Source organism: Taurulus bubalis, assembly GCF_910589615.1.
Source record: "Taurulus bubalis genome assembly, chromosome: 14".
Taxonomy (NCBI): domain Eukaryota; kingdom Metazoa; phylum Chordata; class Actinopteri; order Perciformes; family Cottidae; genus Taurulus; species Taurulus bubalis.
In genome coordinates, this window is record NC_136602.1 from 9,427,750 (window position 1) to 9,443,847 (window position 16,098).

At 41.8% G+C, this 16,098-nt stretch overlaps 1 protein-coding gene across 1 annotated transcript in view; it reads right to left on the reverse strand.

Annotated features, from left to right (window-relative positions):
* Nucleotides 1-336: 336 nt before the first annotated feature.
* The window catches only part of dachc (dachshund c), a gene marked incomplete at its 5' end in the record, with an annotated part of 23,710 nt that continues 7,948 nt past the window's right edge, over nt 337-16,098 (reverse strand). The window contains 9 exons of the mRNA XM_079229708.1: nt 337-755; nt 1,939-2,043; nt 2,228-2,356; nt 2,776-2,923; nt 3,592-3,779; nt 7,927-8,043; nt 8,149-8,269; nt 9,352-9,530; nt 12,858-12,965. Coding sequence (XP_079085834.1) covers nt 718-755; nt 1,939-2,043; nt 2,228-2,356; nt 2,776-2,923; nt 3,592-3,779; nt 7,927-8,043; nt 8,149-8,269; nt 9,352-9,530; nt 12,858-12,965 — 1,133 coding nt within the window. The 3' untranslated portion in view covers nt 337-717. The remainder of the gene's footprint in view (nt 756-1,938; nt 2,044-2,227; nt 2,357-2,775; nt 2,924-3,591; nt 3,780-7,926; nt 8,044-8,148; nt 8,270-9,351; nt 9,531-12,857; nt 12,966-16,098) is intronic.

Sequence of the window (16,098 nt, forward strand, 5' to 3'; positions counted from 1 at the left end):
CGCTCCCTCACATATGTACAGACGTGCACGCACATGGACCTCACCGTCCTCCACACACACACAACACATAGTTTGTTTGTCACAAAAACAACTAAACGACAATATAAAATACATCTAAATGAATTATGCATTCAGAAACTGCACTTGTGAAATAAAGAAAGAAGCACTGACACAATTTAATAAAAAGGATTTGTATTGTTTGTATTGCCAAACTGCACTACTGCATAACATACACAATACAAGTCATTTACTGACTGTACAACATGCCAATATGTTTGTGATAATAATAATAATAATAATAACAAAAATGATGACTATATATTGTATATGTACACGACTCTGTTACAAGTTATATTTGCCACTTGTGTCCAGATAAACAGCACGGACAAAAAAACAAATATGGTCATCTTCATCTAGGATCTAAAAACCTTGATTGAAAGGAACACAGTCAAACACATCATCAGAATAAAGTACTGTTCCCACTACGGCCAAGATTCGGTGATAAATGCAATAAATTAAACAAGAGAACAATGGAAAAGTTCAGATGTCACCCTTGAAATGTAGGGGAGTCCTCTCGGGGAGGCGGAGATGTGCATCTCGGATGCCACTGCGCGGCCGAGCATGCCTGTCGATTGTATCTCTCATAAATGAGGAATCTTAATCACTCTGTTCTTCCATTCATGTATCCATTCATCAGTCCATGCTTCCACCTCGTCTTCAGTACATCCCGGTGGTCTGCAGGAACACTCTGCCCTCTGAAATCCAGAAAGAAATCCAGTCTAATAAAACACAATCACAATTCTATCAGTTAAAATGAATGCAGACAGATTCTTGAGGTTAGATCACAGTGAAACAATAGAAAGAAAAAAAAATGCTTTATGCTACAAATTCATGCAGACAAATATTGAACATTGTCCCCTATAACCTTGCCCTGAGATCATTAGAGAAAGATAATTATTAAGGAAGGCTCAGTTGAAAGTCTTCTTCGCCCCCCTGATCCCTGTTTTTGGCGATAAAACTTCCTGGCACAAAGGAACCACATCCTGCGCTGCTGTCTGACAGACAATCCCCTTTAAATGATTTATTACTGGGTGTTAATTATGCAAATGATGTCCAAACAAACTCGTCACGAGGACAATTAAGACAGCCGTTAATTAGTGGCCAGTTCTCTTCTTGCTTCACTGACATTCAATTAAAAATTGGCTTTGAACATGCACACTGTCTAGTACGGCGGTCCTGGCACGGCACGGAGCAGAGGTGGGCTGGAACCATGCACTCTTTTGATGAGAGATCACGGCCATTTCTTTTTCTGTCTATTTAAGACGTTACATGTGGGATTGTTTCATTAATGTATCCCTGGGAAGACAATAATGTTGGCAAAATAAATATATTAAACGCCCATCTCCATTAAAATGGTAGCCCCAGTGAACTGCCTCACGCTTCATTTAATTTTGTTCAACTTCTCAGGAGCGGTCTCCCTCTGAAATCTTTCAAAACCCTTCCAGTAGACTGGTCAGTTAAGCATCAGTGAGTAATAATGAAATCTGCCATCCCAGCTCAGTTGACAGGAGCTAAATAAATCCCCAGCTGCAGGTATATCGCAGGTTTATTTCACAATTCTGACACTAAAAAGTCAGTTTTATTTATCATTCAGACACCAAAAACTTGGTGCAGTGCCATCGTGTTGATACACTCACCTTCGCTTTCAAATAACTAGACTCACACTTAAAATATCACACAGCCAGTATTACACACATCATGTACAACAATTTAAAAACTCTGTAATTAGCTTATTTCCTTTAGGTTTTCATTTGGTGACAGCACGTTGTAGCAGTGACAGCAGCTTTTCTTCTTCTAATAATTGCAGGACTCCAACATTTTTACTTATGAGAATTTGACACACTGAGGAAGCAGTGTTTGTTTTCTGGACACCTGTACCTTGTACTGTTGTCTTGGTGTCCAGCCTGTTGTCATCGTGATTGCTCCCGTCCACGTCCTGGGTCACAGACTCCGTGTGAGGAGGGGCTGCTGATGATTGATGGCCTGTAATTTGGTCATTCATTAATAAAGACACTTAATTGGAGGCAGTCAAGGCAATGTTGCATAGAAGGCTTGGTGACATTTAATATGAAAATGAGACTCACATTAAAGGCTCATAAAAAAAAGAAACCAAAAAAATCCCATAAGGAATTCATGATATCTTCCGAAACAGTGTGTGTGCCCGTACCTGTGTGTGTGCTGGCGGTGTGCAGCAGGGTGTGCTCTGCCTGATCACGCAGTTTGACTTCCTCCTCCAAGGCCTCCTGTAGTCTCCTCTTACTCCTCTTTTCCTTCTTCAGGCGCTTCTGGATCAGAACTGAATAAAGAAGAGGAAGGAGGGAGAGGAAGAGGAGGAAGAGGAAAAGGAAGAAGAAGAAATGACAAAGACTGTCAAGTAAATATGTTTTTCATATAAAGGTATTCAGATGCTTCATTTGTATCCATTCATGCAGGAATTTGTTTATTATATTCTGGCTTCCTGAACGTCCTAGATCTTTACATCAAGAGATGTGAGGGACTTTAAAGGTATTGTGAGCTCATTGTGGTTTCAGGATTATTTAAATTTTAGAGCAACAGTCCCAATATGCTCATGGCTCACGATTTACTTACACTGAAAGTACAGTATACTGTGTATGAAATCAAAATGGATTTAATTTGACAGTGACAGCAGACTTCACTGTTTCTGCAAAGTCTCCCTAAGATACTGCATGTGGTGCTTGATGTGGTGCGGCCTACCTCTGTTCTTCTGCTCCATGCTAAGCTGTCTCTCCAGGGTCTCCCTCAGCTCCCTCTCCCGGACCAGCTCCATCTTCAGCTCGGTCCTCTCCATCTGGTCCTGCTTCTCCTGCGCCCGGGCGTTCTCTATGGCAACCCTCAGCAGACCCTGCTTGGAGACACACAGCCACACATCAACAGGTTACACACTGATCAGGAGCCAGGAGAGGCGTCTGTCTCCTTCAAACACTTCACAGAGACAACTTCTTACTTCACCTAATCCTCAGTAAAAGCTTCTGTTTTTGTACCACTTTAACGAAGGCAAAGTGTGTTTTTTAAACTCATAATAATTTAAAATGTGCTGCAGTAAATGTAGAAAAGATCATTTAAACCACCTCACTGTAAAAGAAAACATATCACAAATAATTTGACTCTTCCTCGGGCAATGTTGTGGTCTAATGATTTACTCTGGTGTATAATTCCTGGATTTACTCAGGCAGAAAAAGAGAAAAATAAATAAATTTGATTTTAACCGCATGACAGTTAACAGTGATCTTTTAACCACATGCTATCAGGTCAGATGAGGTAAAAAACATGTCCCCCCCACCCCTTCTTCCTGTGAAAGCCCAGCCAGGGAAAGCTTTCATTGTGACTCCTCTCTAACAAAGACATGTAAAATATGAGAAGCAGGTCAGCACACGCCCATCCCAATTACTGCACATCTTAAATGTCTACCTCATCTGCTATTTACCATTTCAGGAAATCCCAAAGAGTGGCTCATCTCCCTTCCTATTCATCTCAGAGTATAATAATAATAAAGCCCCAGCAGAGCCTCACCTGGATGTTCGTGAGCAGGGTCTCTATGGAGGACAAGCCTTCCGGGAAGATGAAGGGAGTGTGGTGGAAACCTGCTGGGCGCTTCTGTCCTGCGGGGTAAGATACCCTCTCACAGCCTGATGGGGGTTTCTGGTAGACTTGTCTATCACAGCTCTCCCTGGTTGTCTGAGCGGCCAAGGAGCTGTTATCTGGAGGGCAGAGAGACATTTTGATGTTGAGTTAGTTTTACACAAAAAGGGTTACAGTTTATTTTTGCAGTCACATTCTACAATTTTCTTGCTCTGAAAAGAGCAAAACCAACAATGAGTTGATCCCACTCACACGTATTTTCTGTGACGCCAAAACCTGACTATAGCTGTCCAAAACAATATTACATATTCCTTCATTACCTCAAACATGGGCATACAGTACATTTTGTTACGAGTCATTCCTACGTACACAGTTCTGCTGCTGCTGTAAATCTGCAACTGAAAATAGTTCCTCATAAATGCACAGTTTACTCCTCTTTGAGTAAGGTCTGCTAAAAATGAAAGTGCCCAGCTGTTTGAAAAACCGTGCCAGTTTTAGAAAAATTAAAGTATATTTTCGTGAGCTGTTTTTAAAGATGTATGACTTCAGGAGGAGCAGATGGGCTCTGGGATGAGCAGGTCAGGAAGTCAGAAAGTATTGGGAGGTGCACTAACACATTGTTTGGTTTGGGCTTTCTTGGATTTTTGCTGACAATAATAAATATATAGAATACCCCCAGTCTTATCCTTTAAGCAGTGGCTTAACTTTCTTTTCTGAAATTACTTTTAAAATGAACATTTTAAGGGGTTTGCTAATCAACAAAATTATTTTATGAAAATATTTTTTTTTAAATCACCTGTTTTTACACCTTATTGTATTTAAACATTTATTGGACTTGTACATTTTATTGTTCAAACACTAAAACTGGATTAATGTCAATGCAGCTGGGAATTCTGTAAAAACAATAATGGAAAGTAAAAGGTTGTCAAACTGTACATTTTGAAGTACAAATATAACATTAGTTCACACAAATAAGTCACCTGTGTTGTTTGTCTTTTTATTGCACTTACAGCTTCATATTTTGTGGTATTCACATGTTGCATCTTTTAACAGTCTAAACTCTATATTACATAACATTCATCTGACAGTTTATTTTGTCCAAAGCAACAAACAATCAGTGCAGTCAACTTCAGCATGAAGAGATTGAGATTTATCTTTTTCTTTACTCCTGTAAAGGACTTTGAAAATACTATTTTACTGTTTGTCTCAAACCTACAAAAGGATCATCATTCCAGCAACAATATGCAATCAAGGGTGAATGTGAATTTCTATAAATGCATACATAGAGTGTCTTGTAAACATATCAAGTCCCACAGTAAATAGGTGTTTACACTAATTACTGTGGGCATGTACACATACGCAGAAGTCCTGGTTTGGAGTTTTTCAAAATGTGGCTATCCTTTATTAGATGGCACTGTGCCTATTGATAATGCATCACAGCTTGACATCTCCCATAAAAACAGCTAAGAAGCTGCATTATGGATGACCATCTGTTTGTAAACCTGAGAACTGCGTGTCCCTGATTCCTGACGGTAGGGGAGATGAAGATTAGCCTTTTTTTGCATTTTTTTTTCCTTTTCCCCACATCAGGCAGTTGCTCACTTTTTGCTTTCACTGTCATCCGAGCCACTGAGGACGAAGACGTCCTGGGAGTCCGGTGCTTACTGGAGCAGAGACGAGTGTGAACGTGCAATGTGATATCTGGCACTTTTCTCTGTCTGTGACAAATGACAGTGTTTTCTCCACTTAGCTGACCACAGCATCTTCTGCTCCAAATCCACCCACCTCCCCTCCACCGCCTCGGCCTCACGTCTTGGCAACTGTCACATTCAAGGTGTTTCACAGATGAGAAGCAATACCCCCCACCCTCCTCCTCTTTCTCCCTCTTTCTTGCTAAAAGCATTGCTCTGTAGAGAAAGGTAATTAGCAGGTGCTGGCGAGCTCAGCGGAGGGCATCCAACTACACTCCCGTGGCTCACATACAGACACACACACACATTCGTAGCCGCTGAAGTGCGCAGTCAGCAGCGTGGGCTCCCCAGGCTCCTTGGATGTGACTGATCCTTTATTGAGTTACTGTTTTACGCCTACTTTACCTCACACTCACACTCACACACACACACACACACACACCCACACACACGTTTGGCATAAATACACACACACACACATACACACGGCTGCCAGCTCGTTTGATCATTTACCCATCTCCCTAACCAAGGTCACTGTCTGTTTTTCTCTTTTCTCCCAACTTCATCTCTCTTTTTCCCCTCTCTTATTCCTCTCCCACCCGTCCCCAGGGCTAATGAACTTCACCACGTGAAGACTGCCAGTCAGCGGAAGAGAACAGGAGGGAGGGAGGGAGGGAGAGAAGGAGAGAGACAGACAGAGAATAAAATTCTGCTGATGTTTGGTTAATGGGAGTGAGGTGTCAGGGATGGCCTCTGATCTTTGCTGCATGGATACGTTGTTCAAAGACTACTGAAACAGCACACACAGCCAAAACTGACTCACATACACACACACACTCAGAGATTATCATACAATGGATTGACAGAATGACAGCGCTGAAGTGCTCTTTGAAACTCTGTTCAATCCACGATAAACCTATCTTGTGATGTTGTAGGTTAAACACAAAAGCCTGCAATCGGGCAAATGTACATGTGTTTCATTTGCATGAAGCAAAATCAATTAAAAACCAATTGCATAAATGCAATGTGTGATGCATGGCATTCACGTCGTTGGTGCCATCACTGCTTTGTCAATATGTTCACAGATACCTGACAGCATCTGAAACCTTACCTGGGAGGCCTTTGTGATTTTTAGATTCGATTACTGAATAATGTGATTCAGTATTAGAATACATTTACACAGGCGCGTGCACACACATACAAACTCTCAGTTTCTCTGCCTCTCCCTCTCTCGCTGTAGATTTCTGCTGACTGTTTGTCCTTGAGCAGTCCTCATTAAGCTAATGCAAACCTCCCTGACAGAGAGAACCAAACAACTGACGTTGCAGCGCCGTGGCAACGCGGGCCCTAACGACAGGGAGGCGGTCGTTATGCAGATGAGGTCCAGCTGAGAGCACGGGAGGCCGCCTGGCTCGTTAGGCCGCGGCCCGGCAAATGGCTGGCTAATGTAACACTGCTTCCCGGTCTAATGGAGCCCTGTTTTGCAGAATTATTTGTCTTTGCTCTCCGCGGGAAGCCAGGGGGCCCACCGACAGCGAGGAGGAGAGGAGGAGAGGAAGAGAGGAGAGGAGGAAAGAAGATAGGAGACAGTGAATCCTTATTGACCTGTTACTGAGATATTCCTTTCTTGTCGAACTGTTGGAAAACCCTTTCTCTTTTAAAATAAATAGTGTTAAATAAAACATCACAAACGTGCCGCAAGTGTTTAAACAAGTCTGAAGAATGGATAGGATGGAGACCGTATTGACAGACTTTGTTTAACAGCGATTGATTTGGCAGAGAAATAATCATTACTCATTAATAATCATTAAATGATTAATGACTGTAACACGAAATTCTCAGGAAACAGCAAGAACTCGACCTTTGAAGTGGAAGCTGACATTGTTATTCAACATATTTGAGTAACTTGTGCAGTGCTTGTTCAAAGCTGGCCCATTGCTCGGCCTCCGTTATTTACGCTTGCATCTTTCCTGAGAACCGCTCATTCAGACAACTTCACACTCGACAATGCGCTTTCTTGGGCCCTGAGCAATTCACCTGCCAGGACATAGTTGCAACCCAGAGCAATTCCCAGAGTTTACGCAGAAAACACTTTGAGGACAAATTGTCTTGTGCTGCAATACTGTGAGTAACCACTGGCCAAAATTGGAAAGCAAGGCGGTGGAGGGGCTCCATATCTAGTCCTTATCGTACATCCATGGCATTTACACAGTGCAAGTTGTACCCAGCATGCCCTTTGGCAGTGTAACAGCTAATAGGGGTCCCCTCTCAATACACTGAACAATTTTTAATAACGCAATACTAATAAATATGTCCCGAAGATCACAAGAGCTCACAATCAACACTGCACGTCCTCAGCAATACACACATCAAGTGTGAAGTCGATCGGATAGAAGGTTGACGAGAAAATTGAATGCCAGACATACAGATTTTTTTAATGTAAAACAATTAATGTCACTTTTAAAATAAGAATAGAGACATATAAACACAGTAAATATGTTTTTGAAAGAGAAAAGTTCTGCTAAACCAGATCCAAAGCTGACCAAAGCCATACAAACATAATAATGAATCTTACCTCTGTCAGTGTGGCTCCTCTTGTTCTCTTTGCTGTACTCCATTGAGGTCCCATCTGTCTCCCTGGGCACATGCCCCAACACATTGTGACTTGATGACAGGCCGTCATTATGTGGGTCTGAATCGAAAACATAAAAAGTCAAAAAAGGTCACAACTCAGAAATACCTCTCTGGTGTTATTAAAGCTATAGCATTCTTCACTTTACCACAGGTAAGTACGTACGTGTAGTTTCTGCAGAGCGCTCTGTGTGGGACGGTGAACTGGACACACTGCTGCTGTGATTGGATGACATCTGCGCTTCCTCCAATGAGGGAGAGGGGGACGGGCTGTCGAACACACGCTCCTACCAAACAACAAGAAATATCGGCATGTAAAGTAATACAAAAAAAGAATGAATTGCTTTTATGCTTCCATTTAATGGCATTTGAAGATGACTAATTTGCCTAAAAATGAAGATGCTGTCAAAAGCAGACACGGAAGTTAGTGCTACTCTGCTAAACTGCTGAAATTGTTTTTCTTCTTTAACATGACTGAATATAGCTGCTGTCTCACAGTTTATTCATTAGTTAAGATGGTTAACAAACTGAGCGACCAACTTCATCACCAAAACTGATATTTTCTCATGACACTAAGTCCATTTAGTTTGAGCTAACGCTAGCTTTAACTTGATACAGCGCTCTTGCTTTTGCTGACTTTTCGTGTGTCTCTTTGTGCACAGTGCGACGACAGGTTCTGAAACCCAAAGATGTTAAAACGGTCTAAAAACGTGTCTAGTCCCAATTATAACCAAATGTTGCTGCTGTGTTAAGTTATCCACAAATCACCAATAGTCAAAACAAAACTATATTCTTGTAAAAGCTTGGGAACATATATTGGTATCCTTTAGTGGTGGTATTTGGTGCTCATTTCAATAAGCCTCTTAAACCATTTGTGGGACCTAACCCAGTGGTTGAACAATGCACCGTTAAAATTACGACCGGTACTTCCTGCTGCTGTCGACGACTTGGCGTAATGTAAGACTTTGTGAGGACTGACGCTTACACTCTGAAATGTTTGGCCATGTTTAATCCTTACAAACCTCCTTTAATTATCCGTAAGAGTGAAAACACCCACGAAGCAAAGTAACCAACTTGGTTTAGAAGTTTCTGTCTGTTATCTCAAATATGTAAATCGATATGGGATTGGCTTTAAGCCAATTAACAACGGATTACATAACAAGAAACTTGATTCTAAATTCTGCACGTACACTAATCAAAAGATCTTGAATTCTAGGGACAGAAAATATGTCTGTGTTTGTTGAAAGCAATTATTTAATTTAGTGTTCCGTCGTGTAATCTTGAAACAACTCGTGTCATGAGATCCCGAGTGTCACATGGACTCCGGCTAGTGGTCGGATCCACCGCCCGGATGGCCCTCTGAGTTCACCTTAATGACGGAGGTGGGAGTCCTGGCGGGGGGCTTTGCGTGGAGCTGCGCCACGTTGGCCATGTGGGCCAGCGTGCTCAGTCGGTTCATCTGGCCCATTGCCATGGAAACGGAGGCCGGCGCCAGGCTGGCAGGAATCAGAGGATGTGACATCATCATGAAGGGTAACTGATCCAGAACTGGTGGGGGGGGGGGGGAATAGAATAGAATAGAATAAAAAAGAGAACTATTGTAGGTGGAAGAGCACAGTATATTACAGCAAGAGTCTGTCGCTTCTCATAAAAGGTCAGACCAGCAGCTCTGTTTAAAGGCCATCAAAGCTGCACTGTACATGCACCCAACATGAAACAGATCTCCCTCTTTTTCCTTTTTGCTTCAGTTGTATTCATACATCACATTTAAAAGCACTGCTCAGTCCTGTTCTGTGTACTGAACTGGACTTTTTGAAACTGGAAACCAATGTCATTTCTCTGTGAAGTCAGTATTACCTGGATGACTGCTCTGCTTCTAAACCACGACTCTAAGATATGTGTGAGTGGCCGCGAGATGTCGAGTGTGGAAAAAGATAAGAGCAGGAGGAGAAAAGAAGAAAAAGGGAAGGAGGTAGAACAGGACATGATAGAGAAACACTTCCCCTGCTCATTACAACAACAAAAACCACAAACACGGCCTCTCTGGAATTAAAGCAGAAACGACTAACTTTTCTTTCGATACCTCGTTGTTCTTGACGATAGCCCAACACATTTTCAGCTGCTCAAACCAAACTCTTTATTATCTTGGCCAATCTGTTGTTCGCGCTCCTCTCGTTACCAGAAGCATCCACTATCTTTAAAGAAAATCCTTCCTCTCAACAGCACCCTAGTGGGTTGTTGCAGTCCCTCTATTCATGAAACAAAACAATCCTGTTGGGGGGGGGGGAAGAAAATGACATAAATATTTATCATTTAATAAAAGGAAAAACAAAAACAAAAGAAACACAGGGAGGAAGTGGAACAAAAGAAGCTGATGGCAGTCCTGGTGCTGGGCCAGCAATGCACGCTGGGTAATTATAAACACAAAGGAAAAAATCTTGGACTCTATTCCACACAATTGTCACAAATAATAGAACGAGTGCATGGAAACAAAACAAAAAAAAGGCTATCCAAAGAGGGGGAGATGAAATAGAACAAATAATGGAGGGAAAGGAAAGAAAGAGAGAAATAAAGAAAGAAAAGAGAAAGAAAGAGAAAGGGGCAAACTAAGAAATAAAGAGTGAGGCGTTGACTTTACGAGTCGGCCTCGCTGGACATATGTGCAGTGCTTTGTGCATTTGGCAGATTAGTCTCTCACTTGCCCAGAGCAGAAACCAATCCAAACAAAAGATCTGTCTGAATAGAGCTAAATAACCAGATGCTCCGACAATAAACTAGCAGCCAACTCCAAATATTAAGCCTTGGTTTAGAAACCAGCGCTCCACTTGTGTAACCCCCCCTCCCCTCCAACTCCAACCCCTTCTATAATTTCATTTTCACTCTCCTTCTTAACTCTGTTTTCCCCCCTCTCTTCACTTTCTCTGCCCTCCCATCACTCTCTCTTATGTTTCATTAAAAAACATCAAAAGTCAAAGTGCCTCTCTTATGTTTATCCAAACAAACCATTACTGTAAACAAACAGTTACTGTAAATTTCCCAGAAGATCTTGTTAAATGCAGAAATGGCTGCTCCCCGCTCTTCCCCAGCCCATAAGGTGTCACACTCAGCATTTGTGAGTGTGTGCGTGTGTGTAATCTGAGATTGCCTTTGTAGTGGTTAAAGCCCTGGTAGGGGCCTATCCTTCCCATAAGGCCGTGGGTGGCGGTATGGAAAAAAACACATCGTTCTTATGTGTGTATGTATGCCTACGCTGTATGTTTGTATGTGTGTGTGTGTGTGTGTGTGTGTGTGTGTGTTTCCACTTGACTCTATCATTAACAGTGATTAGGCTTTACAGGTTTATAATGTCTGGTGGTAACCATGCCACCAAACTGCGCACAGATGCCGGCAGTTGTAACTGAGTGTATACAAAGGTAAACAATGCTTAAGGCTGGGAGAGTTTCACAGACACGGGTAGAGAAAAAGATTTACGACACACACACACACACACACACACACACACACACACACACACACACACACACACACAGTCAAAGCCAAAAACATAAGGTCAAGCATACACTGATTTCACTTTTGTCTCTTTCTAATTTCTGAAAAACACGAGGACAATCTCTTCCTTCTCATTTCTGACCTAAAGCCTTGCAGTATGCACCTCATGTTATGTGTGTGTGTGTGTGTGTGTGTGTGTGTGTGTGTGTGCGTCCCAGGTTGATAGCGTATTCCACGCAGACCTCCATAAGCCCTGTCATCTGTCTAAACACACTGATGTCGCTTTAACCTGTCGATAACAGTGGGGGCGGTGCGGCCCGTGTGTGTGTGTGTGTGTATGTGTATGCGTGCATTCGTGCATGTGCGTGCGTGTGTCCGTTCCCCCATCGATTGTCCAGCATTTGTCGTTTGCATTCAGGATAGTGAATTAGAGAGAAGACTATTGATTTGGCTTCAGCCTCTCATCTTATTCATCTCTCTATCATCCGGGTGTGCTTGGTCTCGTCCACTGGTGCTCCACTTTTGCCGGCTGCTTTCCTTAACTGCAAAGCAAGGGATCAGTGCGAAGGAACCGTTTTTCATAGCATATGACTAAATATTATACCTGCACAAGTAGCCAAAGGGATGAGAACACGCTGATGACTAAAGTCTGAAATGTAAACACTTCTCTTCCAGTAAATCCTGATCTAATGCGTTTCAATATGACAGAACAATGCCATGCTGAGCATGAGTAACAGAGCTGGTTTGGGTCTATGACTAATATGTGCTAATGATTTGCCGGCAGTATTTTGGGTCTGCAGAGTGGATGACCAACTGTGTTTTCTCATCTCATTGAATCCCACAAGTAGGCAAACAAATCCAAGCTGAAGAAAATATTCACCCTTTCAGGCATGAAAACCTCAAAACTAGTGATACAAAAATATATATCAATCTCCTCTTGCTTTGATGGTTTGCATTACCTGACCCAGATATTTATTTCTAAATTTCATCTGAAGAACTGACTCATTGCTGCTGTAGTTTGTTTTTGCATTCACCGTCTCTCAGAGGAAACGTACCGGCGAGGAGCGGTGATGTCACATCCTGGTTTTAATCAGCTTGATTCAGCAGCCGCACATAAACACAGCTGCTCAAGTCGTATTGACTCGGCATCACAGATGTGTACAGACATCAACCGTGCAACGTGTTATATGACCATGGTTAAAGATATCGGACTGACGCATTTGTGTGTGTGTGTGTATGGACACAGGATGACACTCACCCAGTCCGCCAGTCAGTGGACCCCACGGTGTAATAAAAACCAGTGTGTGTGTGTGTGTGTGTGTGTGTGTGTGTGTGTGTGTGTGTGTGTGTGTGTGTGTGAGTGGGTGGACACAGGATGACACTCACCCAATCCGTGGTGGTCACCGTTCTCTCCGTTTGGCCCGCCATGTTGTTGGTTGCTGTGGTAACTGGCCATCGCCTCCAGCTTGATCTTCTTGGCCAGGGCAGACAGATCTGAGAGAGAGAGACAGATATATAGAGAGAGGAAGAAAAAGAAAGAAGAGGAATCAATAAGAGCCCGATCAATGGCCCCGGTGGAGGATTAGAGCAGTGGGTAGGCAGGAGGTTGTCATGGGAAGACAGAGGCCAGCCATTCATTCTGACTGCACCGCTGCACTGACCATTTAGTCTGCCGGGGAATCAGCAGTGATAGGAACAAGCCAAGACATTCATCTCTCCCACACAGGGACATCACATCCCACAGCACAGCACAAAGGACGACACTAACCGACGGCAGCAGCTCCACCTTTTAAGCCAGAGAGCACTTCTTTGTAAGTATAAATTAGAAGCATTAAAAAAGAAAAAAAAGTAAAGATACTTTTTAATAGGGGTTGTGCCCTTCTGGATATTACGAAATGGAGAGTGACAGAATGTGGCAGGAGGGCTGAGCCATATTTTAATTTGCGTCTTGAACCTCAGATCGTAGTTTGACCCCCAGACCAACCTTTAAAACTCCATCTTATGCCACAGAAAATTAAATATCCCTCGCACTAATACAGACAAACACAGGGAATTATTAACGTTAGACGAACCCCACAACTGTGCAAACACGACTTGAGGAAATGCAAACGAACCATAAGTCTTAATTTCCTGATCTTGGATACATCTGAACATTTGCAACAAGCTGAACTGCTGAGCGCTGTGTCTTTGTTACACAAAATAGTTTTCTACGATGAATAGTCTAAGACGTAGACAACCACAACAAATTGCTCCTTTTCTTCTCATCTTCTCTCTTTCTCGGTCCTGCCCTCTTCACTGCTCTCCTCCCATCCCCTCTCCTTACTTTACCTTTTCAAATGTCAGCATCACAGCAGGACATAAGCCACCGTGTTGCGTGTGTGTATGTGTGAGTGCATGAGGCGAGAGAAAGAGACTAAGGAGGATGACATCAAAGATTTTCCCTGCCTTTTACGCTCAAATGTCCTCCCGCTCTCTGTCTCTTTCTCCCCTCTCATGTGGCCAGCTCTAATCAGTAGCGCTGACATTGCTGCCGTGCCCTCTCCTTTGGTGGAAAAAGACTCTTTTCCCACTGAGAAAGAGGCTCTTGAACACTCATGCATGCACAACACACACGTATACACACACTCTCAAGCACCTTTGAACAGTGAGAGGAAGCGGAGCTAACAGAAAATGGCTTCTTTTGAGGCAGGGAATGAAAAGATCAGGTTGCAGTGAAGAGCACAAAGCCAAGGGCAACTTTGAGAGCGGTGAGGTGCCAACAATTACTTTTCTCCCTTTCTCTGTGCACCCCACACACACACACACACACACACACACACACACACACACACACACACACACACACACACACACACACACACACACACACACACACTCCAGAATAGAGACTCAAACACACTGTTTGTCACAAGAACAAGCAGCACGATGGCTTTAAGCAGGCAGTTGACCAAGACTGTTCAAATATACAAAACAGCCTCTGACATTACAAATAATAGATTTTCCTCCCTTCAATCATTTTTGCTTCTCTTTTCACCTGCCGCTATACTAAACATTTTTTAATTATCCTACAACTTTATGATTGAAGAGACAATTAATTTGCTTAGGTGTCATTTTCACAAGAAGAATTTATAGTAACAAACAAATTAAACATTGTAATTCATGTTTGTGTACTTAAACAAGACACTTTAAAAGCAAAGATAAAAGTGGTTTCAAAGGCTTAAATATTATGAACTTGCAAGTTATGAGTAGTTTCTCGTATGTCAGCAGCGTGTATGCTAATTTTATTAATCAACACACAGGTCGCCTCCCAGAACCCCGCCTCCTCACAGTATTGATGATGGGTAAAATGTATAATTTTGGGGGTTCAGGATAGAAAACTGCCAAATCCTGTGTCTATCCTGCATAAGCAACCTGCTCTTTTCTTTAAACTGATGGGAGTAACTCAGCTGGCTGCCAGGTCATTGCTTTCACTTTCCGACAGCTGAAAAGAGAACAGAATTTGAACTTTGCCAGCAGCTCCTCTGAGGACTGAAGCAACAATGTGTCACTAATTCACTGTTTAAAGCACCTCATGGAGCCAAAAGAGGGATTTTCACTTTGACTTCTGTACAGTTCTGAAGAATTACAAACCTTGACCTTATGGAAAGAGAAAAGGGGGATTTAGAGAGCCAGAGAGGCTTTTCCTATTAATGGCTCTTTGATACAGAATACACTGGCAAGTAAAGTGACCTGTTTGGAGCCAAGTGACTTTTATCCCCAAATAATATATGAATATATTATCAAATGTTGTATGTTGTCTTCCAAATAGCATAGATAACAGTATACATTGTATCTATAAAATAAAGCATAACAAATACAATTAATTTCATTCTTAGTTTTAGTTTTTTTAATTCTTATAATTTATTTTAGATATTGTCAAACCATTGCATTTAACATTTAACACACGTACCTAACTACATGTGTTAGTAACTGCAATTTGTTTTACAAACATGGAACATTATTAATACTATATCTACTGTGTTCTCCTCGTTACATGACGCTGGACCCCAGGATCTGATGTGTCTGTCTGATCCTCATTATTGTCGAGGTTTGATTGTAAAAGTATGTTGATTCTTTGATTGGAAACAAATATATCTGATGTCTGTATTGTTGTGTAGATCGTCTTAGTGAACATGTTCTTGTTAATATCCAGAGTGCAGGGCACAAGTTACCAAACAAGTTACCGATATTTTTGTGACAGTGATTATTGTGTAGCAAAAAAAATCTGAGAGGAAATAAAAAACTATAAAAAAAATGAAAAAAATTTAACATAAATCTGTCAAAAGCTCAGGTTTTAGTTTTGCATTAAACAAGGCAAATTGGAAAATGAAATGAAAAATCTTAGAAATTATGAAATAAAAAAATGAATTAAAAGAAACTAAATTAAAACCCAAGTTAAAGATTAAAAATATGTATTTTGGAACTAGAAATATGCCAGACTAGTAAATTCCAGATGCACAAAGGACATCATAATCATATGGTGTCAGATATTATTTCCCTCAACAGTGGTTGTTTAGTATGTGCGTCTGTGATATTGTTTTGACAGTACAATGTGTGCACATGGGTACATAATGTGCGCAGTGAGTCC